The sequence below is a fragment of the Gymnoscopelus braueri genome (assembly GCF_963280865.1).
Source record: "Gymnoscopelus braueri genome assembly, chromosome: 5".
Classification (NCBI taxonomy): domain Eukaryota; kingdom Metazoa; phylum Chordata; class Actinopteri; order Myctophiformes; family Myctophidae; genus Gymnoscopelus; species Gymnoscopelus braueri.
This window is the reverse complement of record NC_137606.1, coordinates 10231465-10256814: the sequence shown is the minus strand read 5'-3', so window position 1 is coordinate 10256814 and position 25350 is coordinate 10231465. Positions and strand designations below refer to the sequence as shown.

Genomic DNA, 25350 nt, shown 5'->3' with positions numbered 1-25350 from the left:
GGTTAAATCTGGATAAAGTGCAAACTGCTGATGAGTGTCAAAAGAAGCAATGAATATTGTCTTCCTCTCATTGAGGTAGACTTTGAGGGGACATGAACCAGGCCATGTACTGAAGCTCTTCATTGAGGTAGACTTTGAGGGGACATGAACCAGGCCATGTACTGAAGCAACTTCCTTAAGGTGTGTTAAAGAGGGGACATGAACCAGGCCATGTACTGAAGCAACTTCCTTAAGGTGTGTTAAAGAGGGGACATGAACCAGGCCATGTACTGAAGCAACTTCCTTAAGGTCGGTTAAAGAGGGGACATGAACCAGGCCATGTACGGAAGCTCTTCATGGACAGTTGTATGAAGGGCCTCTCTACCTGATAGCCTCTCTTCCAAAAACACACTATTAAAACATTTACTTTTAGACTTTAATCCCTCTTATTTACAGTTGAGGACAGGTGAAAAGGCGCACTTACTTTGTACATTATTTCCTAGATTTTAAAAGGCCAAGCTTTCTTTTGAAATTCTTTTGGCCTGTAATTTATTTATCCCCCCCCCCCCCCCATTTGAATTTATTTTCCATTTGTGAGAAGAAAGTCTTCTGCCCCTTTTTAATTTGCGGTAGTGCAATAACAGAGAAATCAAGAGCTCTAATAGAGAATTTGTCCTAATTTATGAGAATGTAAAAAAAAAAAAACATATTTCTAAATAAAGCTGCTATATGCTATAACAGTCAGTTAAGTGGTGTTTTTTCTTTTTGTTCATGTTGCTCATGCAGATGCTGTACCCGTGTAGCCTAAAAACAATGAGGTTTGAAGCTTGTCTGTGCATTTCTTTGCTCTGCAATCACTAAACGACACATGGAATACCAAAAGCTTTATTTTGAAAATAGCACTTATAAATACCTAAAACAGATGTCACAAAAACACAAGTATTAAAAATACAAAATGTTTACAAAGAACAGTATAACAAATGTGCTATTATGGTCAGCACAGGGGCCTCGCTCATAAGATGGTCTTAAGATCAATATTTCATATTCAGTAACTACTTCACGCACAAACCGATGATCAAGCACGTTTTCATAAAACCTCACGACATGGAAATGTTTGTGTCTATGTCATGTTGTGTACTGTAGGCACGACAGCAGACATACCCCAGGTAGGCCAGTCACAATTATTACATAATCGTCATAATCGCAATTATTTTTGCATAATCGTCATTTCCATGTTGAAAGATTTTCACACATTTTCAAATATTGAAAAAAGTAGAAATAACAGATCTACAAGTGTACACACGTGACGCGTTGTACGCTTGTAGATCAGCTATTTCAGCTATTTTTTTACATGATCAAATATGTCAATGTTTTGTATATTTCAGTCATTTGTCAAATCTGCCCTGTACAATTTTTGATTAGGAAGCCTAAAAGGCTTCATATGTTCAAATGTTCAATGGCCAAACACACAATTAAAATCGTTAATCGCAATTACTTGAGTGACAATTAATCGTCAACTTAATTTTGTAATCGTGACAGCCCTGACCCCAGGTCCAAAATACAGAGAGCCGTGTGCTCCCTTTGTGATGTTTTGGTGTAGCATGGCATCTATTCAGTTAAAGACACCAGAAAACAAACGTGTGTTATCAATTAAAGACGTGCTATAAATTGTGTCAAATTTGCAAACATTAACTCAACGTGAAGGTATTGCATGGCTGTTCCTGCATTGTCGGACGACATCAATTTAAAGACATGCTATAAATTGTGTGTCAAATTTGCAAACATTAACTCAACATGGCTGTTCCTGCCTTGTTGGAAGACATCAATTTAAAGACATGCTATAAATTGTGGGTCAAATTTGCAAACATTAACTCAAGTCATCACGGCCGTTCCTGCCTTGTTGGAAGACATCAATTTAAAAGAGAACAAGTTTTCAGAGACAGGGATTACATTTTTGCTCATGCTGATGAGTGGCTATGTGTTTATTTCCACAGAATATATTGTCAGATGTATGTGCTGATGCGCTATAACCCCACCCTGCCATACCAAATCTGGAATTCCTCACTGCTACAGGGACCTTCCAGAGAACTCTGAGAGTTTGGGTATCCCAGCTGCAGTGGTGGAAAAAGTACAACAATTCTTTACTTAAGTAAAAGTATCAATACAGCAATATAGAAATACTCTGTTACAAGAAAAAGTCCAGAATGAAAAATGTACTTGAGTAAAAGTACAAAAGTATTGGCTTCAAAATGTACTTAAAGTACCAAACGTATAAGTACTAAAATGTTTGAAAATAGCAGATCTACAAGCCCACAACGCGTCGCGATGCGACGCGTTGTGAGCTTATAGATCGGCTATTTTCAAATAGCCTATGTATAAAATAGGGCTAAAGTGGTTAATGTATGTTTCATAATATCATAGTTAATATCTGAAAAGTAACTAAAGTTTTCAAATAATTGTAGTGGAGTAAAAGTACAATATTTGCCTCTGAGATGTAGTGGTGTAGAAGTAAAAGTATTGGAAATACTCAAGTAAAGTACACATACCTAAACATTTTACTTAAGTACAGTACTTACTACGTAAATGTACTTAGTTACTTTCCACCACTGCTCAGCTGTCTCGTAGCCACATCTTGCCCACTGTGCTCCGGGTTATTCTACTTAGGCTGCTATCTCGACATTGGAACTGTCAGTGGGTTTTCGGTTTGCAGCCAACGAGCAGGCACACGGCACACAAAATGTCTTTGTGCGCCGCACATTTAATTTCCCCTGGGGTTATATAGGTGCTGTTGACTTTTAGTTTTCCATGGCTCAATCTGAATAAGCACTTTTACTCATGTGCTACATTTATATAGACGTACAGGGACATCTGTAATTGGTCCTTTTCCAGAGGCAGAGGTAAACCATGTCCATGTGTACAAATTCAACATCATTTAAGATTCATAAATCAAAAGGTGTGTAAAGACACAATAGCATGTCTTAAAATGACTGTACGCAACTTTTTTTTGTCCTTGGTAAGTATTTTCTGTAAATCAGGCCTAGAGTATATCACAGGAAATGATCTTAACCCATTAAGACCTGAGGCCGATTCTACAAAAGTCTTCTAAATCCTAACCTTCTGAAACACTTATGTTGCTATAATATCAGTGGTTCTCAAACTTTTTCATGTCAAGGACCCACCAAAATTATATCTATTTGTATTGGGTACGCGGGTACCCCCCCCCCCCCCCCTCAAAATATTTTTGCCCCCCAGAAGATTTGAGTTACAAATGTTCACTTTAAAAAATATATATATATTCAAAGACCTTTTCATGATTTTTCTAAAATAGCCAAAGCCTAAAATACTGGTTAATATCTGAAATGACAGATGTTTTTCCCGGTCTTAATGGGTCAAGATGAACTTTAAGCATACATCCAATAAAAAGGTTTATGAATGAGGCCCCAGGAGTGGCTAAGACGACAGACAGACAGACAGACAGACAGACAGACAGACAGACAGACAGACAGACAGCCTCTCTCATCAGCTGAATACTGCTCTGCTGAACTTGCATTTGAGGACGACCAATGCACATGAGTGTGTGTTTGCATAACCAGGGAACCATTAACCATGACTGGTACAAGTTCCCCCTACCTCACAGCTGTGTGCAAATCAAGTTGGCTTCTTTCAAGTTTAGCATCAAGAGAGACTCATACATTCTAGACAGATCTATTTTCAGTTGAGCACACGGCACACAGCATGTCAAAATGTGCACGTAAGAGTGGTTGTCTTGGAGAGGTGGGTCGTGCTGGTCGCAGAATATAGAAATTAAAGGGATAGTTCACCCAAAACCAGCGGTTCCGGTAGGAGACGCAAAGGAGACTCTTTTGTGTCCGGAACCGCTGCCTGTCATCAAATTATTGGCTTAGGAATGTGACAAAAACCAAAAAATATCCATGAATTCGAGTCTCCGTGGGGTGACTAATCCATAGAAAAAAAGTCATTTTGGGGGTGAACTATCCCTTTAAGGTTTGTGATGGTACAGTAATTTCCCCCAATAATTTACCAGGAACTCTAAACCAAGATACCTCCTCTCAACGAACCATATCAGTCCACCAATTTCAATCGATAGACTTAAGAGCACAGTAGTTATGTAATTTTATAACAACAGATGACATAATTCTACGTATATTTCATCGCTTCCTAAGCCCCTCCCTAAATATCATTTTTTAGAGGTTTAGGTATTTGGAAATGAATACAGTACAGAGTGAGAGAGAGAAGGGAGGGGGGTGTAGGAGCTGAGAATTCCTTGTTGTTTCATAACTTTCCAAACATCTGTCATTCTACATTACCCTCTGCAATATCCACACTCCGCAACATTTGGGTTGTTATTATGACTACGTATAGCACACTGATGGTTATTTCCACTGAAACACCCATTATTCCAAAACGTGGGAGGGCTGGTTTGGAAACATTCAGGCTGCACCAGCCACGTTGACGTTCCCATTCACACCCTCCTCTTCCCTTTGTAACCTAAAAGGATCCCTGGCTAATAAGCCAAATATGCCTTAATACATTATAACTGTCCTCTATAACTAAAATGTAAAATTAAATATTTTATTTATTTTAGAAAGAGTTCTTTCACTCAATAGGGGCGATGCCCGTCGCAAGTTGATGATTTGTCATTTGTCCATGTGGAATGCATGTGCAAAAAAAACATGTTTAAAATATTGATTTGATGCTCATATTAACCGTAGGAAGTATTAAGTTGCTTTTTTATTTTCACATGCATTCTATAAATTCCATAAACCACACATGGGCAAATGACATCATCAACTATGCGACAGGCATTGCCCCATTGAGTGAAAGATTAACTGTTTCTAAATATTTAAGGTGTTTTGCATTTTTTATTTTAGTTATAGGGGGCAATTATAATGTATTATATTTGGCTTATTAGCCAGGGATCCTTTCAACACAGTAAATCAAAATGACTGAAGTAACAACAACAGTGTAAAAGGTCTCTTCTGGTCCAAGCATTTTCCTGGATTTGAAAGTCCAGCAAATGTAATCAGACCTGAGTAGCAGTAGTAGTAGTGGGAGTAGATTAATCTCTACCGAAGGAGCTGTGAGGGAAAATGACTGACACTGATCCACGAGCGTGTGTGTACCTGTCAACAATGGAGGTCTGGGGCAAAGAGAGAAGGAAGGGATTGTGAACAAGGTGCGAAACAAGGAGCATCATCAGCTGAAACTCAACGACCGGCTGCATGCAATAAAGTCAGTGTGCATACAGTATGAAGGGGATTCCCAAGGTCTTTCTATAATGAAAAGCCTGGGGGGTATACTGTATACTGTAGGTACATTCTTATCTCTACGAGCATGCAGGGAAGAGAACAACAGGTCTAAGGGCGTTTTATTTTATTCATACTGATATTGTGGGGATGCCCTCTTGTATAAAAGGCACTTGGCTCACACCAAACGGAAGCATTCAATCCTAACCTTGAAGGAGGCTTTTCTGTGTGTTAAAGCCGTTCTGCTGCTCCTCCCCGTTTGGTGAGGGAGACCCTGTGGGGTGTAAAAAGAAAAGTCCATTAACAATGACAGATACAGACAGTCCTGCATCTGCAAAGCATTTGTAGTAGGACTGCAGGAAAAAAACGATTCGAATACAAATCGTGATTCTCATGTTGGACGATTCAGAATCCATTCTCATAAAAACAAAGGAGATTTTCAAAAAGAAAAAATCTTTTTTTTTTGTGTAATGACATTTTTGAGAAGTGGCAATTCTGGGCTGAATCGGGGGAAATTTCACAGCCCTAATTTGTAGTATTTTGTTTAAAAAACAAATTGGACTGTGGTTAATAATGGCCCTTTTCACAGCACACACCATTTTGACAGGTAAGTGCAGATAAAGTAGCTCTGGTCCATAGCGTTAGAAGGAGTTCTCCTTAACGCTATGGGACTTTCGAGCCACAGGCTGTGCAGCCTCTCGTCTTTAGTAAAAATAAAAAAATACACTTTTGCTACTCACCAAAACAAAGACGGTTTTATGGAGTTGAAAGCCTACTCTGAGCCCACTCTGAGCCCCCCACCTCATGTCTAAAATACACTTTCTGACCAAAAAAGAATTTTACAGAAGAACAATTTCATAACTCCATCAGGAGTCCACCGCAGCTAAAAACCCGAGCGGACGATCCATGCTCTAGGTCGCGTATTTTCATCGATCTATTAAAAAAATAATCTCTGACTTTCCTAATGACAGAAAACTCTCCACGGTGTTTGTGTTAGAGCGCTCCTCCGGAAGTCTCGCAAGACGAGATTTCACCCGTGATTTCATCCTAGCCGCTTGTCAACACTATGGCGGTCCATTTCGGACAAAACCACTGTGGCAAGGTTTCTGTCAATATGAACGCCAGATAAAACCCCCCCAAAAAAATACGCCATCTAGCGCATGGACCGTCCGCTGTGATTTTTAGCTGCGGTGGACTTGGGATGGAGTTATGAAAATGTTCTACTGTACCACTCGTCCTAAGACATAATAAAATCATATAAAAGGTAAGGAAAAGGCTAGTCCGGAATTCTCCTTTAAACTAAATAATGAAAATACTTTTTTAACACAATTTAATCCAGGTCAGTTAGCTCATCATCAGATCATCAGATTTGACATTCTCCAGTACAAGCAGCATGACCCCCCCCCCCCCCCCCTCACCACCAATACATTCACAGTGTCTCTTTCTTTTCCTCACCCCAGCCATTGACGGCTACAACGTCTCGGTTGCAGATCTCGTTGGCCAGTCGCTGGAAATACTCGGGCAGGTCGCCGTACTCGTCGCCGTAGGAGATGACCTTGATGCCCTTGTCCAGCATGTTGTCGCGCAGCTTCTTGAACTCGCCCACGTCCTCGCGCCGCACCAGCATGAAGTGCTCCAGGTCCGACTTGTGCTTGACGGCCTCCAGGAACAGCGCCTGGAACGTGGTGTCGTCCACGGTGCGTCCGCAGCCCAGGAACACGAACGACTTGGTCTCGTAAAGCTTCTGAATCTCACGCTGAATGAAATAAATTAAGTTTAAATTAAAGGAGAGTATGTTACCAAAGGATTTAATAATAATGGTGATCTGATATTGGCCCAATGTAGCTTTAGAAAAAAAGGAAACCAAAATTGAGTCTTTGACTGTTGCTGTTAACTCTTTGCCTGCCACTGACAAGCTCACAATGCGTTGTGAGCTTGTAGATCGGCTAGGTATAAAACAGGGCTAAAGTGGTTAAAGGGATATTTCACTTTCAAATAAAATAAACATTAAAACAATATATAAAACATTTATGAAAAAAGTAACGGAAAAATCACGGCCCCCTCACGCATTAGAAGAACATTTTAATGCGTGAGGGGGCCGTGATTTTTTCCATTACTTTTTTCAATCCATTTTTATATATTTTTTTATTTTATCTGAAAGTGAAATATCCCTTTAATGTATGTTTCATAATATCATAATTTATATCTGAAAAGTAACTAGTAACTAAAAGTTTTCAAATAATTGTAGTGGAGTAAAAGTACAATATTTGCCTCTGAGATGTAGTGGAGTAGAAGTAAAAGTACAGACAATGGGAAATACCCCAGTACAGTAAAAAAAATCCACAAAAGTGTACTTAAGCACAGTACTTGCGTAAATATACTTAGTTAGTTTACACCACTGTAAATCAGGCTTTATTCGTTTTGGTGGGTTGCCCTCAAGTGCTCACCATGACCTCTGTGTTCCTCAGCACGTTCTGATAGCCAGCAGGGTGCAGCACGATGCCACTGGGGTTGGTGTAAACACCGTGGATGTGGAGAACACTCAACGGGCGCTTCTCTTGAGCCCACTCCAGCACCTGCACGCGCGCGCGCACACACACACACACACACACACACACACACACACACACACACACACAGACACACACAGACACACACACACACACACACACACAAGAATAACACACCGACAGTTTACAGTCCATTGCACCCAATCCTGTTCTGGCTGGGTCATGTAGTAAACTCAATTTAAACAGCAGGGAGAGGATTGTTAGCCCTGATGGAGACAAAGCATAAATACCAAGACTGAGAGGCACAAAGTCACAGGCCCTGACAAACCAGCTACAGCCTCATTTAAACTCGCTCGCTTATGCCGACAAGAACTGATTTCAAACTACAGTAACAGTGCATTGCATCATGATACGACCTACAGTATTCATGCAAAATCATGTTATAACTAGAAAAAGTGCTGCTCGGAGCACAGGTCTCCGCCAGGTCAGGTAGGTTATTGTGGGGCAGCAATGTTCGGAATTAGCCAATCAGGATGGAATATGAAAAATTGGACGGAACCATCTTGATCACTTGACTATATGTGTACCGATTTGCATGATGTTTGAATTTGTAGGAGTAATATAAAAAAGAAAAGTGTTGCAAAATTGGCCTCCTGGTGGCGCTATAATAGGGCAATGTTAAAAGGGTGGCATTTGTTCTTCAATGTAGTGCGAATGTGCGTGCAAAGTGTCACCACAATCGGACGCTGCATTCATGATTTGTGGCATTTTGTTCAAAACGGGCCACTCCTGCAAACTTTAGATGTCAATGTTAGCCAATCAGGATGGAATATGACATTTTAAAAGATCCATCGTGATTACATGACTATAGAGATCAAGTGTACCGATGTGCGTGAAATTTGGATACATTCTGAAGGCTTAATATAAAAAAAATGTTTTACATAAGTCGGCCTCCTGGTGGCGCTATGAAAGGCAAATGTGAAAAATGCAGGTCAGTTGTTTTTCCTTGGCCTCTAGGGAGTGTGCGTGCAAAGTTTCATGCAGATCGGTGCAGTTATAGTTAAAAACACAAATCATCCATTTATAGCGCCACCATGAGGCTGATTTGAACATTTTCAAGTGGCATTTCTTCCTCGGCCTAGTGGGAATGTGCGTGTGAAATCTCACGGAAATCGCAAGCTGCGTTCATGATTTGAGGCATTTTGTTGAAAACGGAGCAATCCTGCAAACTTTGGAAGCCAACCTTAGCCAATCAGGATGAAATATGGAAAATTGGACAGATCCGTGTTGATCACATGACTATAGAGATACTGTGTACTGATTTGCGTGATGTTTGGATAAAATCTGTAGGAGTACTGTCAAGAAATGTGTTTTGCAAAAAGCGGCCTCCTGGTGGCGCTATAAAAGGCTAATTTGAAAAATTCGGGGCAGAGGTTCTGCTCTGGCATCCAGGGAGTGTGTGTGCACAGTTTCACTGCGATCAAGCCAACGGTGCCGGAGATTAGCTGTACACAAAATGACAGAATGACGGACACACGGACACACACACGGACGGACGGACACACACACACACACACACACGGACGGACAGGGGGCAAAACATACTCTCTCGCCATGCCTTTCGGCCTGGCGGAGACAACAAAAGTATAAGATGCCATCTATTCATGCAAAATTATGTTATAACTAAAGTTTTAAAAAAAAACTTAAAACTCAGGCTCTAACATGACAGAAAACGTGTTTTAATTAAGCATTTAAGCAACCATGGTGATCACATAACATTGACCAGCCACTTCACAAATTACCCAACCATCTGGTTAGTTTAAGAGTTAAATGCATAAAACCGCTGGTAGAACAAATACACCTGACAGCCACCACCCATGACAAATGAAATACTTCTCAGAGGGCAAAAATGTAATTACAAATGAATATCCTTCATTGGATCAATAAAGGTCTATCTATCATCTATCTATAGTTTCAATAGAGCTACTGGGAGAGTAGCAGCTGTAACCACATTTACTAGCATGGTATAGCTACTAGCCTATGTTAGTGCATGATATAGCAATTAGCTTAAGTTATGCTGAGGTCTCCCTGATTATAAATAACCTGATGCAATGCGAGATGCAAGATGCGAGATGCGATGCGAGCGTGCGGTCTAGCCAACACACCGACTCGGGACTCCTGAATCGCTGCACTCCACACCCTTCTGTCTAGCATCAGGGTCTTGACCTCTGCCGTGTTGTTAGCTAAAGGCAGCTCTCCACTGCACCGATTTTGGGCCGACTCGGCGTCGGAAAGCGTTGGAAAGCATCTGCTGCCGAGTTTCGGACCTCTATCGACCCAACTCAGAGAAACCGAGCTTCTTCAGTCTTTGGGCCGACTGGTAGAGCCGTGGGGATGTGAAGAGGCGGGAGAGAGGGGGGTAAAGGTTTGGTCCGAGCCGGCTTCGGTGTTGCCAGATTCTGTGAGTGAAACAAGCCCAAAAGAAGCGACCAGTTTCACCAGCTTAGCTATTTTCAAAAAGAATCTCGAAAGCAAGCCCAAATAAGCAACTACACTTCAGAAACAAGCCCAAACAAAAGCAACCAGCGACTATGAATATTTACAAGCGACTTTACAGGAAAACAAGCCCAAAGTCACTTATAATAAGCAGACCTGGCAACACTAACAGGCCAGCCTGCCAGTGTTAACAATGTGCACAACAATGTGGCCGACAGTTTGTGCTCAACTAAATGCCAACTTTTGCCAACAGACTACCAGTCTGTTGTAGTCTGAAGTAGTCTGACATAGTCTGTTTGGTGGAGAGTCACCTTTAGCAAATATACAGCGCAGTACAGCGTAGCCTATGTATTGAATGTTTTCAAAGTGAGCACCACGGTTTGGGTGTGAAACACAAACTGAACCGTAAATCCTCCCAACAAGCTGTCGCGCCGCAGTGCATCAATGTATAGGTGGTGCGCTTCTTGCCTTTCCTGGCTTTGCCCTATGGGTTGACTCCCACAGTGTAATCAGACAACAGACATGCATGAATAAGTAGCTGGTGGAATGATGTGACAAACATGTATTTAACATAATCATTAGGGGGAATACTACGCTTCTTTTTCAGCCCTGCTGCTTTTAACCAAAAGCAAATATTATTCAATAACATAATCATTAAAGGGTTCGTTCAGATTTTTTTAGTATTTTCTGTAGGAAATACTTACCATTAACACATTGGGTGCCAGAGGTTTATTAAAATATTATACGTTGAGTGCCTGCATTTCTTCCATCCACTTGCGTTATACGTTTCGTGCTGTGGAAGCCCCGACGCGGAAGTGCATGTAAACAAAGCGTGCGTGCGAGACGGCGGAGGGTCCCGACTAACGCCTGGAACAATAATATTTCTAACGCGATCCTCCATTGCAGCGTGATCGCCGATCGAAAACGGCTCGTTTTCACCACGTTAAAAAGAAATGGAGATATTAAGCTTTTAGTCAAGGAGATAACATTGAAAACGCCGACCGGAAGGATTTTTGACATGGAGCCAGATCCAGCCTCTTCTTCTCAGAAACTCCTTGGGTGATGTCAAAGTTTCGTTTTAGCGCCCCACGTGGCCCACATGTATAAAAATAGAATTGGGTCAAAAACGGTCCGGACCGTTTTCGGCACTTCTCGTTTGGATCCTCAAAAACGGTCCGGACCGTTTTTGGCATTCAATGTGTTAATGTAGTGGTTGCAAAGGTATTAATTGATTGCCCGAGTCCCGTGGTCAGAGTTATGGTCTGGTTCTGATGAATATGAAGTAGTTCCGGTAGATTAGTAGATTTGGTGGGGGCCGCTCATTAAAAATAAATTAATTAAAAAAACTAGCGTCATTTGTATTGTTGACCTATTTCTACCATATAGAGCAGGTTTCGTTCAATTTCGACCCCTCTGTCACATGGTACTATTTTTTGTGTCATATATTTTGTGCGTGAGTAGGCTGCCGCGGCGCAGTGATTCTGGACACAAACATTAGTACCATGTGACAGAGGGGTCGAAATTGAACGAAACCTGCTCTATATGGTAGAAATAGGTCAACAATACAAATGACGCTAGTTTTTTAAAATAATTTATTTTTAATGAGCGGCCCCCACCAAATCTACTAATCTACCGACTACCGGAACTACTTCATATTTATCAGAACCGGACCATAACTCTGACCACGGGACTCGGGCAATCAATTAATACCTTTGCAACCACTACATTAATGGTAAGTATTTCCTACAGAAAATACTCAAAAAATCTGAACTAACCCTTTAAGGGGGAAATGCCATACTTATTTTTTAGCCCTGCTTTTAACCTAAAGTAAATGTTATTCAATAACATAATCGTTAAGGTGGGATGCCATACTTCTTTTTTCAGCCCTGCTTTTAACCCTAAAGCAAATATTATTCAATCAATTTGACAACAGCTGAGTGTTGGAGAGACCTTTGACCTTGGAGCAAACTGGCTCCACCTGTCAGAGACAAAAGAGTCTTTCAGGTCAAAGTACCTGCATTTCCTCTCCAGAGACTCAGAGGGGAAGAACTTAAGTTGAATGATAACATGGCATGACACTGACACCAAACTCTCCTCTGGCAAAAGCGTAGCAGAGGTCTGCCATGGAATGTTTGTTGGAACGCTGGTTACCAAGGGTTACAAAGGGCCATGACACCATGCCAGACAGGTGGCAGCAACAAGAAACTGCACAACTTCATCAACACTATCACCCCATCAATTATAGGCCTCAGATGATTTTTACATAAGATGCCTCAGATGATTATTACATAATCATCTGATCACAATTATTTGAAATAATCGCAATTATTTTTGCATAATCGTTATTATCATTTCCATTTTTCCCGAAAAATTTTCACACACATTTTCAAATATATAAAAAAAAGCAGAAATTGCTATTTTGTTGTTATCCTCCGGGTTTTTTAATCTTTATTTCTAAACCTATTCTGTGAAGCACATTGAACTGCACTTGATGTATGAAACGTGCTATATAACTTTGATTGATTGATCAATTGATTGTAGATCAGCTATTTCAGCTTTTTTTACATGTATAAAATTATAAAATTATGTCAATAATTTCTTTGTATATTTAAGTTATTTTTCATATCTGCCCTGTGCAATCATTTTGATTACAAAGCCTAAAAGCCTTTTTATTTTATTCATATGTTCCAATGTTCAACGCCAAAAACACAATTAAATCGTTAATCGCAATTATTTGAGTGACAATTAATCGTCAGCTTATATGTGTAGTCGTGACAGCCCTACCCATCAAAGTTAGAAAATGCTAAATCTACAATGCAGTGTGGACGTTTTGTTGTTACCCCCTCCAGTACTACATGACATGATATATACCTCAGAAGAAGCTGAGTGGAACCTCTTACCTTCTTCTCGTCTGTGAGGTCCAGAGACTCCAGCTTTGTGCCCTGGTGTGCCGCGTAGATCTCCAGCAGGTTGTCGAAGTTGGTGGTGAGGACCAGCGCGCCGCTCTCCATCAGCTGAAGCACCGAGCTCAGCAGGTGTTTTCCTGCGTGCTCCATCTTACACTCCAGGTCGTCAAACACCTCGTACAGGCAGTCCTTGAAAAATGTGGACCGCACGTTGCCTGTCCTCTGTGAGAAAAAATACACACACATGCACACACGCACACACACACACACACACAAGATGTCAAGATGTCTCTCCTAGGCCTGATAGCTATTGGTTATTACAGCTTGTCCTTGTAACACAGTATAACCATGGTCTGATTCCTTGTGCTCCTGGCACATCTCCCTTGTCCACTAATGTATTAAAGCACCAACCCCACCGCCTTCTAAGTACTGACTGTGACCCCTTTATATTTCCTATCACTGATTGACCGTTAGTGTAGTACAGTAATTATGAATGGCAGATTACAGACTATATAAATCACAAATAACTTTATTTATGCGGATCAGTATTGGTAGATATTTTAAAGACAGGTTTGACACATTTTCAACATAATTGAAAGAGATAAAATCACCTTGCTTGACGAATGAGCAGGGGACCCTGGGCCTCCCCTTGAAATTATGTTTAAACTGTATTATTAGCTTTGGCATAAGTGTTATTAGGCCTGAATAACGTTGTGTAATTGAAATCACAATAACAAGTTGACGCAGCCATCTCTAAATCTTTTAAATTGACCAAGATGGTACGAGTCACAACGGGCCTTTTAATGGGATTGTCTCCGTCTCTGTGAGTGAGTAGCCTGTTTTTCTGCATAATCATACCACATGACTCATGCTCCACGTCCATCAGGCATTCATGACTCAGGCTCCCGTTGCATCAGGTATCCTAGATTCTAGGACTATTGATCTGAGGGCTGTTTTGAGTCCCAAACTGTACAATTCTCAGCGTTAGTGTAACTAAACAAAACCTATACATTTCCACCACAGCATGGAACATCACATGAAGTAGGAGCTGATCAGAGATCCCAGATCAGTATGCTTATTCCTTGAAGCTGTCGGTATACAGGGCTGTCTTAACCCATTAAGACCGGGAGTGACCGAGTGCCACGCTACAAGCTTGCAGATCTGCTATTTTTGAAAGATCTTGACAATTTGTGCAAATCTTTGAATATATATATATTCTTTTTAAAGCAAACATTTGTAACTCAAATCATTGCTTCTGGGGATTCCACAAATGTCTTCTAAATCATACATAAAAAATTCAAATAAAACGTATGTTTCTATATCAGTGGTTCTCAAGGACACCCAAAATTATATGTATTTGGCCGCGGACACACATCTCAAAATGTTTTGTTCCAGGGACCCCCCAGAAGCAAAGATTTGAGTTAAAAATGTTCATTTGAAAAAAGAAATATATTCAAAGATGTGCACGCATTTTCACGATTTATTTAAAAAAAATAGCAGATCTACAAGCTCACTCGGTGCCGCGCTATGAGCTTGTAGATCTGCTATTTTTGAATAGCCAAATAAATCTTAAAAATGACACAGATGCGTTCCCGCATTGAATGGATTAAGCTGCAGTGCAGTCTATAATCAGTCTATAATCAGGGTCTTTGTCACAGGCTTAAATAATGAACTAGTCATTTCACAGACACAGTATCTAGGTCAGGAAGGCCTACTGTTGGCCTAAAAGTCACGTGACCGAAACAAGGTTGTGATGCCATTTCAGTTTGGTTCTAACCGGGCTTGACACAGTGGCAATTAGCCCTCTGCTAAGTGACACCAGACTGAGACGCAACGTGAGCCCTTTGTCTTCAGGGACGCTGCACTGGCAGGCTGCTTGAAAGTGGCTGCAATGTGATTATGGGCTGTGTGTGTGTGTGTGTGTGTGTGTGTGTGTGTGTGTGTGTGTGTGTGTGTGTGTGTGTGTGTGTGTGTGTGTGTGTGTGTGTGTGTGTGTGTGTGTGTGTGTGTGTGTGTGTGTGTGTGTGTGTGAGTGCGTGCGTGCGTGCGTGCGTGCGTGCGTGCGTGCGTGCGTGCGTGTCTACAAGGATGATAAATCCCTTTTTTTACAATGTTGATCCTACGCAGGTATTTGTACTTTACTTGAGTATTTCCAATTTCCAATACTTTTACTTCTACTCCACTACATCTCAGAGGCAAATATTGTATTTTTACTCCACCACAATTATTTGAAAACGAGTTACTTTGTAGATTTTGATTATTATTACAAAACATACATTACCCACTTCAGCCCTATATACATTTAGGCCATTTGAAAATAGCAGATCTACAAGCTCACAATGAGTCGCGATACGACGCGTTGTGAGCTTGTAGATCTGCCATTTTCAAAAGATTTTTACATTTGAAAACTTGTGAAATGGGACACTCTGCATAATGAGTACTTTCTACTTTTGGTACTTTAAGTAGATTTTGATACCAATACTTGTGTACTTTCACTCAAGTACATTTTGAATTCCGGACTTTCGCTTGTAACAGAGTACTTCTATATTGCAGTATTGATACTTTTACTTAAGAATGTGAGTTTTTTTTCCACTACTGATCCTAAGTAAGTTCAGTGTGCACCATCTACTGCTTGGGGAGTAAGAGAGAGGCAGAGAGAGAGAGAAGAGAAACTCAAGAGGAAAAGGCAGGCTGCTATGAATAGCAGTGGGGCGTAGGTAGCAGGGTCTGTGGTGACTGGTGAGTGACCCAGGTGATCTCAGCTCAGGGAAAAAGCCCTGCTGAGATGACTCTAAATTGGCTGAACGGTAGAAGCACTTTATTTCCACAGGAAGGAAGTCATTATCCACACAGCTAGCTTCGACGTCACCCCTGGTGTCCCACCTGGTGCTTCTTTTAGTTACGCAATGACCAAACAGGGTGCAGAGGCACAGGTCCACCTTTCTCTTCTTCATCCTGTGGCCAATAAAGGTGATTCTGCTGGCCCGTTTAGTTGACTCAGGGCCTGGGTAGTAGCAGTGGTGGAAAAAGTACTCAAATGTTTTACTTAAGTAAAAGTATCAATTCTGCAACGTAGGAAATACTCTGTTACAAGTAAAAGTCCGGAATTCAAAATGTACTTAAAGTACCAAAAGTAGAAAGTACTCATTATGCAGAATTTCCCATTTCACAAGTTTTCAAATATAAAAATCTTTTGAAAATAGCAGATCTACAAGCTCTTGTGAGCTTGTAGATCTGCTATTTTCAAATGGCCAAAGGGCTGAAGGGGTTAATGTATGTTTTGTAATAATAATCAAAATCTACAAAGTAACTAGTAACTACATTTTTCTAATAATTGTAGTGGAGTAAAAGTACAATATTTGGATCCGAGATGTAGCGGAGTAGAAGTCAAAGTATTGGAAATTGGAAATACTCAAGTAAAGTACAAATGCCTCAAAATTGTACTTAAGTACAGTACTTGAGTAAATGTACTTGGTTACTTTACACCACTGGTGTGGTCTACCCAGTGTTGAAAGCCTGACCAATCGAGGCCCAGCTCCGGTGGGCAGGTCATGTTGTCCGAAATATGCCTAACAGCCGCATACCAAGGATACTGCTGCTCTACGGGCAACTGAAGGAGGGACCGCGTGGCCTGGGAGGAAGACCCCTTCTCTGCTTTAGAGACACGCTGAAGGCTAACCTCTGGAGTAGGGATGGGACCATAATCCTTATTATCAACTATTTTGGTCACAATAATCGTGACATGAAGTTTTCATATCGTCCCATCCCACGTTCTGTATAGTAACTAGTGTATTATCTGTCTGTCTCTTATATGTCATCATGATTTGTGTGTGTGGGAACTCATTTTAAACAAGCTTAGTGCTTTACGAGTTATCCAATTCAGTAGAGACCTTGTATTGTGAATTGTACTTCCGTATACTGTTTCTCATGTCTTACTAAATAAAGTACATCAATCAATCAGGCCTTCGAACGGGCAAGAGCGGCATCCATCCATCCCAGACAAGAGAGACTGGCAGGAAACGTGGAAAACACAGGACAGAATTCTCTGCAATATCTGTGGGAGACTGTGTGCCTCAGGGATAGGGCTACGCTCCCACATGACGAGCCAGGCTAAGAGGAAATAATAACTGCCTACGCCCCTGCAGCTCCACCGGTCTCTCTCTCCTACTGCTGCCTGTACCTGCCTTCTCCTGCATAAAATGATGCACGATACAAAGTAGACTAGCTATTGTTTACATTTACTTTGAGTCGTTTTCTGGACTATGTGAGACATTCGTATTTGCAAGTCTCATTTTGAAAATGTCCCAAATTACATGAACACATGTTGGCGTTTGTAAAATTATTGGATATAGTTGACAAAATCCGAACATGTTTGGGTAAGGGTGACATTGTAACAACCTGGATAGGCCATTAAGTTGGCTAACTTATTTTAGTAGTGTAATGTAGAAATCATAATGTAGTATAGAATTATCTTACCCTTTTAATAATACAAAGATAAAATCATGGTACTCTATAGATTTTAATGGTACTATGGATCTCTAAAAGGCCTGGTAAGCATTGACCTCAGTGGTTTTTGAAGAAAACTGCTGTATCGTTTTGCTGGCATGAGTAGATAATGACATCATTTTCATTTTTGGTTGAACTATTCCTTTAAGCCAAAGGCTTTGTGTGTGGTATTTAACACCCACTAAGATTTAGGGCCATGATGATGCTAGAGACATCTCTCTGCATTGACCAGGAAATGACCATAAATAGATATGCACGTGATTAAATGGGAAGTGGTGCTCTGCTGCAAAAGAAAAAGCTAAGCAATTTATATCCTGAATAAAACGGATATTAATCAGCACCTTAAACAAGCCTTTTATCAGGCATGAGCAATGGTCAATTTGTTTAATGAGATAAGAGTCAAGATATCTTCTCTCATCCAATGAACGTTAGAACAACGTGTCCCTGGCCTGGCTGTGGCAACTATACAACAAGCTGGTACTGTAAGCTTCAGTCCATGTGTGTCTGACATGTGTTCAGCAGCAGCAGGTAAAGGTGAAAGCAAAGACCCTGGAAACAGGAAGTAGGCCTATAAACAGGAAGTAGGCATATAAGCAGTATTATGTATTCACATTTTGTCAGACCACAGAATAATATGTTATAAACCACCCAGCCAGATTAGAATGTTTTTTTTTTAAAAGTTAAGTATATAAAAATTGGTTTCAAAGTCATGAAAACTAACTTTTTTTTGGCAAAGCTGTGGGGGGGGGGGGGGGGGGGGGGTCCACTGAAGGCTGTGAAATAATTATTTTAGCCAGAGGATGGCGATGCACTGTAGGGTATAGACCAATTATTTGTTTACCAACATTGAGACTGGACGCACAGGTGATTGTTTCATGCAATCAATTCCCAACATATTGTTTCGGGGTGCGCTGGTTTCAGTTCATTCAACCTCCTCTTGTGTGTTGGCTAGTGAGGCGCGTCCTAGCGAGACATGACAGAATGGGTTTCATGTGGTGCCGGCCTGCGCGCGCATACTGGTTCTTGTCAGTGTGACGTCATCTGTTAAGGGGTCTATAGCATGACACACTGCGATGGCCAAAACGCAAAACCTCCTATCTGAAAAATTAACATTGTTGGGAAAATGAAAAAGAAAACTACAAAATGTTGTATCTTTTTTGCACAATGCTATTTTTTTATGATACCCATCACATAATTCACCGTTTCTGGATTTCTGGATTATATTACAATATTAAATGTTAATTACACTGATCTCATATTGCAAATGCAGATAGGAGGTTTTTCCCCACTTTTCCTGGATAATTCTGCAGATAGGAGCTTTTGCACTGTGATGTTAAGTGATTGCATAACTAAATAATGATAAATAGTACAGGCTGTAAATACATACATTTACAGCTGCAAACAGTTGCATCAGTGGTGTGGTCTAGGTTTGTTTTCTGAGGTATACAATAATTATTCCCTGCGCGAGGTCGTGGGTATACGCTAGCGCATTTTCAATGAATGAAATGCTTAGTAGACTGTATACGCTTTTTTTCCAAAAACAACAACAATTAGGTGGACTACAAAACAACTGGCCCAGGCACCCCTCGACATAATCCCCCCTATACCCTCAACTCCACCACCTGAAATACCCCCCCACTCCCACAACCCCCATTCCCCCCAACCAGCACAACACCCCCCCCAAACCCCACCCACCCAAACCCTCATGCCCTCCAACTCCCCTAACTCATACAACTGGATCACCAACCTTGTGTCCGGTGTGGATAGTGGAATAGTATGTAAGATCATTGAATGTCTTAAAGAGCCTATAAGCAAGGAGGAAAGACGGATGCCTTGACCCTAGAATCACCACAGCCAGGGAGGAGATGAGAGCAGCACACAGGGACTTTGTCGCTGACCAAAAAGGAGAGGGTCTGAGGGAGGAATATAAGCGGAGGAAGGAGGAGCTATATCAAGTGTATGCAACTGGAACAACGGGAGCCGACCCAAAAGATCAGGGACATTAAAGAGGTGCATGTTAACCAGAAACATGGCAAGAGCTGGAAGCTCATCAATGACATTTCTGGCAGAAGCTCTTCTCAGACTTCCAAGATCTGGGGAGAAAGCGCAGAGGAACGAGTTGAAACATGGTACCAGCACTTCAAAACACTCCTAGGAAATCCTCCTTCAACCGAAGAAGAGGATGATCCGATGCTCCTGTCTTCCATGACCTTCCCAAACCAGGATGCCATGGATGAGTACCAGAGGGCCAAGGCTACTATCAAGTGAGGCAAGAGCTGCGGGGAAGATGGAGTGACAGCAGAGGTTCTGATGTATGTGCCCATAGACGAGGTGGTGTTGGATTTTATCAAGCACACACGTCTAGCAAGCTGCCGAAGCTGTGGAGCAAAATGATCATCGATCCAGTACCAAAGTCAGGCGAACTCACCAAGGCATTAGAGCTCACAAGTTGCCAAGACGGCTAACAGGAAGATCCTCAACCGTCTTAGACCCATATTAGACCCTGTAATGAGAAACTCGGGCAGATACTGGTGCTGAGGAGGATACTGGAAGGAGTAAGCAGCGGAATCTTTCAGTGGTGATCACCTTCATGACTTCCAAAAGGCTTTTGGCACCATCCACCGGGGGAATCTGATGAACATTCTCTGGGCCTATGGAGTTCCTGAGAAGATGGTTCAGATGATGGAGACAAGCTACTCGAGGCAGTTCAGGACTTCTAATAACCTGGCCCTGGACTGCTTCAATGGAACAGGACCTGAAGGTCCGGGGGGCACTTGACTGGAATGCCTTGCATGGGATGAGGAGAGTGTGGAAATCAGACATGGGAGAAGACCTCAAGAGGCGGCTGTTCGTATAGCTACAGTGGAGTCAATACTGCTGTATGGGGCTGAGACATGGACCGTCACAGCACAACAGGAAAGGTCCTTGGATGGAGTCTACACAAGAATGCTATGAATGGCACTAGGAGTCACATGGACGGACCACATCAGAAATGTGGTCCTCTACAGGAACCTACCATGGGTCACAGACAAAGTCAGAGAGAGAAGGATGAGGCAGGGCACTGCGTCAGGGACCCATAACTAGTGGCAAGCAAACTAACACTATGAGAGCCAACCCAGGGCAAAGCCAGGAGAGACAAGAAGTGCATCACCTACGTAGATACACTTCGGCGTAACAGTTTAGCCAACAATACTGTAGAGCTCAAGACCCTGATGCTAGATAGGAGAGTGTGGAGGGCAGCGATTCAGGAGTTGGTGTTGGCTAGACCACACTCACACATCGCATCGCAAAGACCCTATTCTATATGATCCGGCCTAACTGACCCATGACCCCCTCAACATAATCCCCCCCATACCCTCTACCCCCAACTCCACCACCTGCAATACTACCCCACTCCCACAACCTCCCCCCCAACTGCCAGCCCACACCTCTCCACCTTCATAACTCAAAACCCCATCCCACTTCAGGGGTCCCGAGTTGGTGTTGGCTAGACCACACTCTCGCATCGCAAAGACCCTATCCTGTGTGATCCGGCCTAACTGGCCTATGCCCCCCTCAACATAATCCCCCCCATACCCTATACCCCCCAACTGTACCTACTGCAATACTCCCCCACTCCCACAGAAAATAATAGATGACTACAAACTGAAAGACATTTAGCCGGTCTACATAACATAGAATTCCCAAGTTTAAGCTCTGTCTGCTGCTCAACTAGTTCTGGTGCAGATAAGAGGTTTTGCGCTTCAACATTTTAGCACTAATTGGCACTGAACAAGATAGGAGGTTTTAGTCAAATGACTTTTTCTGACAAAATGAGGGGCGGGACTATCTTGCAAACAGACTGAGCATGTGGAGCATAGCCTATAGTCCTAATCCACAGTGAAATCCGAAAATCATGAAATTTGCACATAGGAGGTTTTGCATTTTGGCCATCGACTGGCCTAAAGGTGGCGGTACACTCTAGGGTATAGCATCAGAAGACTGGTATACCTTCGGTGTACCATGGCATAATTCCTAACTACACCAGTCGTCTGCCATCAGTGATTCTGATGACATCACTGAAACTCACCTGAGCGTGTACTCAGGTGAGGTGATTACCGCCTCCCAGAAAAACTGCTCTCAGCAGGAAATGCCCAAACAAGGCATTTCCTGTTTACAGGGTCTTAACAAAAGGCAGTCTTACCGGCGAGAGCTTCTGTATAAGGTCATGGGCCACATGCACCAAGTTCTTGTCCTCCTGAAGGTGTTTCTGGAAGCGTCTGCTCTCCTCTTCCTCAAGCAGGTCAAAGTCATTGGCTGCGTCTAGCAGGGCCTGGATCAGGCCCTTCCAGGAGCGGAGGGCAGGGACCTGAGGGGCCACTGCCGAGCTCACCCCCGTGCCGATCACGAGGACCAGCTCGGGGGCTCGCTTTGTTTTCAGGCTGGGCAGCAATTTCCTTTGGGGCAGGCAGAGATTCAGTGATGATGGTTCCACTGATGCTGCTTCCCAAACCCTTCCCCAAACCGCATAAAGTTAAACAAGGCATTTTTAAAGCATGCTAGGATGCAATGAGAGTGTGCGCAAAAAAAAGCTATCATTCCACTTTTATCGAGTTGGTGAAGATGTAGCTCTGGTCCATAGCGTTAGAAGGAGTTCTCCTTAATGCTGTGGTACTTTCAATCCTTTCCCCTTGCTCCCGTGGTAGTGCAGGCTGCGCAGTCTCTCATCTGTAGTAAAAAATAAAATTACACTTTCGCTACTCACCAAAACACAGACGGTTTTATGGAGTTGAAAGCCTACTCTACTTAGTGGGAACACACTGAGCCCCCCACCTCACGTCTAAAATAAACTTTTTGGCCAGAAACGGAAATATTTCACCGGAAGGAAAACATGTTTTTGGTTACTCCACTGCGCCCCCTACAGATCTGGTCAATGGAACTTTTCTATTGACCAGATTTTTTTCCAGTGAAATATTTTATCTTTTCTCTAGTTTCAACATAAAACCGTCTTTGTTTTGGTGAGTAGCAAAAGTGTATTTTTTTTTTTTTGCGACAGACAAGAAGCTGCGCAGCTTGTGGTACGTGCGCTAAGGCTTGAAAGTCCCATAGCATTAAGGAGAACTCCTTCTAACGATATGGACCAGAGCTAGTGAAGATGTAGGACTAGTGAGATTTAGACTCAACAAAACATTATGATTTTAAGCAATAGTTTATAAAATAAAAGAGAATCATACAACATACAGCATATGTGTGTAGTTGGCTTCTAAACAAAGCAAGTGGGCTTACCTGGGCTTTTTGGCATTTGAGTCTGCATCCTGAGAATCAACTGCTGGTCGCTTCTCAGTTTTCACAGTGGCCATTCAGCTCCTGGAAAATAAATATTATCCCACAACATTTAATGTCAAATGCATGTCATAATAAACATGCATTAAAACAATGCAGGAGGGAAATATGATGACAAGAAAAGAGATAGAAACATATGAGACCAAACATATTAAACACTTTGAAAAAAAAAAACAATATGGCAAAGGGAGGATGCTTAAATCGAATGCTTAATTACATTTCTGCTGCTGTTTTTCTCTTATGAAACATCATGTGGAATTTTGGATATCATATATATATAACTCGAATATCCTCAACTTGGCAGATGTGTTGTTGTCACTGATAATGTGTGCATTATAACAATAGACAGAAGTCAAGGAAGGAACTCCACGTGGCCTAACATCCGGTCATAACAGTTTTGCATTCCGGGAATTTATGTTTTTACATATTTCCGCGACACTCCTTTTCCTTGACATGAGACATGAGTCATGACTCTGTCATGGCGTAACCTTACTACTTTAACCACTTAAACCCCATATGGGTAAACAGAGTCCCCCAGGGCTCAATATGTGTGTCTTCTCTGTTTTCTGTTAGTGTGGGGAAAGCTTTCACTGAAAATAGCAGATCAACAAGATTTGTTTTGATTCTGGCTTCCCCTACACTAGTCTATCAGCTAGAGTCTAGCTGCTAGACTATTGTGTCTAGCTGCTAGACACAATAGTTTCACCAAGGATAATATGTTAGTTACACCAGGGCTGCCAACACTCCTGATCCTGCAGGAGTCTCCTGGATTCCGACCACGCCTCCTGACAATCTCCTGGATTGTCATTTCTCCTGGATTTGTTATAAAACTCCCCAAATTCACCAGAACACAGGAAATTACATCTACTATGCTAAAAACCACACCCTGCTTGGGGGGTGTGGTCAGTGCACGCAACCATACAGAGATATTAACTTTTAAGTAATGAATGGTTATTATTAAAGATGGGTCTTGCATTGCTTCAGTCATCAAATCAATTTCTGTAGGCCTACTTTTAGCGTTTCATTTTCCAATGCTAGAAAAGCAAGCCTGATAAAAGTATCAAACTCACAAATTCACCAAAACTCAGGACATTACATCTACCCTGTTAAAAGGTTTCAGGGGGAGGACCCCCAGACCCCCCCCCAAAAAGAATCTCCTGGATTCTGACAGTCCAATGTTGGCAGCCCTGAGTTACATGTTTATAACGTTTTTAAATGTGTTTGTTAAACAAACTACTGTCTTCTTGTTAATAAAGTAACGAAACATTCCACATTGTTCATGCACTATTAGGTAAACAGTGCTAACAGACAAAGTAACTAAGACATGTACTCATGTAGACATGTACTCAAGTACTAAGTACAATTTTGAGGTATGTTTTACTTTACTGGGATATTTCCAGTTTTCAGTAGGCTACTTCTACTCCACTACATCAAAGGCAAATATTGTACTTTTACTCCACTACAATTATTTGAAGACTTAAGTTACTAGTTACTTTGTAGATTTTGATTATAATTTCAAAACATACATTACCCACTTCAGCCTATACATTTCGGACTATTTAAAATACCCGATCTACAGCTCACGTACAACACTTGGCATTGAGACACATTATGAGCTTGTAGATCTGCTATTTTCAAAATATTTTTATACATTTTATTTGTTTGAAAACTTGTGAAATGGGACATTCTGCATAATGAGTACTCTCTACTTTTGGTACTTTAAGTACATTTTGATACCAATACTTTTTTACTTTTTACTCAAGTACATTTTTTTATTCCGGGTATTTTACTTGTAACATTGCACTATTGATACTTTTACTTAAGTAAAACAACAAAAATAGTACTTTTCCCACCACTGCTAAGTCTAACAGCTGCCATTTCAAGTACACGTAGTACTAATACTCACCCTGGTGAACTCCCAGTGGTAGTTTCTGTCTTTCAATACAATGTAGGAGACAAACTGCACCCTGCAGGGAGTCTGGTTAACTAACCTGAGTGTTAGCTAGTCTTAAAACAACTAGAGTAACTAAGTTAAGTTATGAAATGAAAGTATATAACGTTAACCCGAGGAGAAGCTAACGTTAGCATTAACATTACTGCATCCCCAGCGAGTGGAGCTCATCTTTGTGTCCGTCTTTCTCTGGTTAAAAGCCCGCCGTGTTACTGGACCTTCTTCTGACTGTAAAGCCACGCAGACACACAGTGTGCAGAGACCCGGACAGTTATTATTACGTTATAACAGATCTATTCCAGCAGAGATGTTCTTCTCAGTTGATCTCCTCTGTGTACACAGTCAGTCAGACAGACAGACAGACAGACAGTAGGCTACAGTCCACTAAAGTCCACTCACGCTGCCTCTGCTGC

General features: G+C 41.7%; 1 protein-coding gene across 3 annotated transcripts; it reads right to left on the bottom strand.

The window, feature by feature from the left end:
* Positions 1 to 848: 848 nt before the first annotated feature.
* On the bottom strand, positions 849 to 25350 carry fam118b (family with sequence similarity 118 member B). Of its 3 annotated transcripts, none has more exons than XM_080428130.1 (8): positions 24893 to 25350; positions 22930 to 23010; positions 21848 to 22157; positions 13153 to 13380; positions 7694 to 7822; positions 6702 to 7002; positions 5455 to 5520; positions 849 to 5140 (listed from the first exon to the last, which is right to left on the bottom strand). In XM_080428130.1, the coding sequence occupies exons 2-8, from the start codon at positions 23001 to 23003 to the stop codon at positions 5127 to 5129; spliced, it is 1122 nt and encodes a 373-aa protein (XP_080284256.1). In that variant the 5' UTR covers positions 23004 to 23010; positions 24893 to 25350; the 3' UTR covers positions 849 to 5126. The 3 variants fall into 3 exon arrangements, with proteins under 3 accessions (XP_080284256.1, XP_080284255.1, XP_080284257.1); XM_080428129.1 differs by having other exon boundaries at positions 849 to 2090; XM_080428131.1 differs by having other exon boundaries at positions 849 to 2090; positions 21848 to 22100.

What these genes read in the sequence shown, in the direction of transcription:
- fam118b (XM_080428129.1), bottom strand. Translation starts at nt 23,003, where the DNA reads ATGGCCACTGTGAAAACTGAGAAGCGACCAGCAGTTGATTCTCAGGAT. An exon ending in TCAAATGCCAAAAAGCCCAG is followed by an intron (nt 22,158 to 22,929) that starts GTAAGCCCACTT and finishes GGTTTGGGGAAG; the next exon opens with GGTTTGGGAAGCAGCATCAG. An exon ending in ACAGAAAAGCCTCCTTCAAG is followed by an intron (nt 2,091 to 5,454) that starts GTTAGGATTGAA and finishes CCACCACTGCAG; the next exon opens with CTGGGATACCCAAACTCTCA.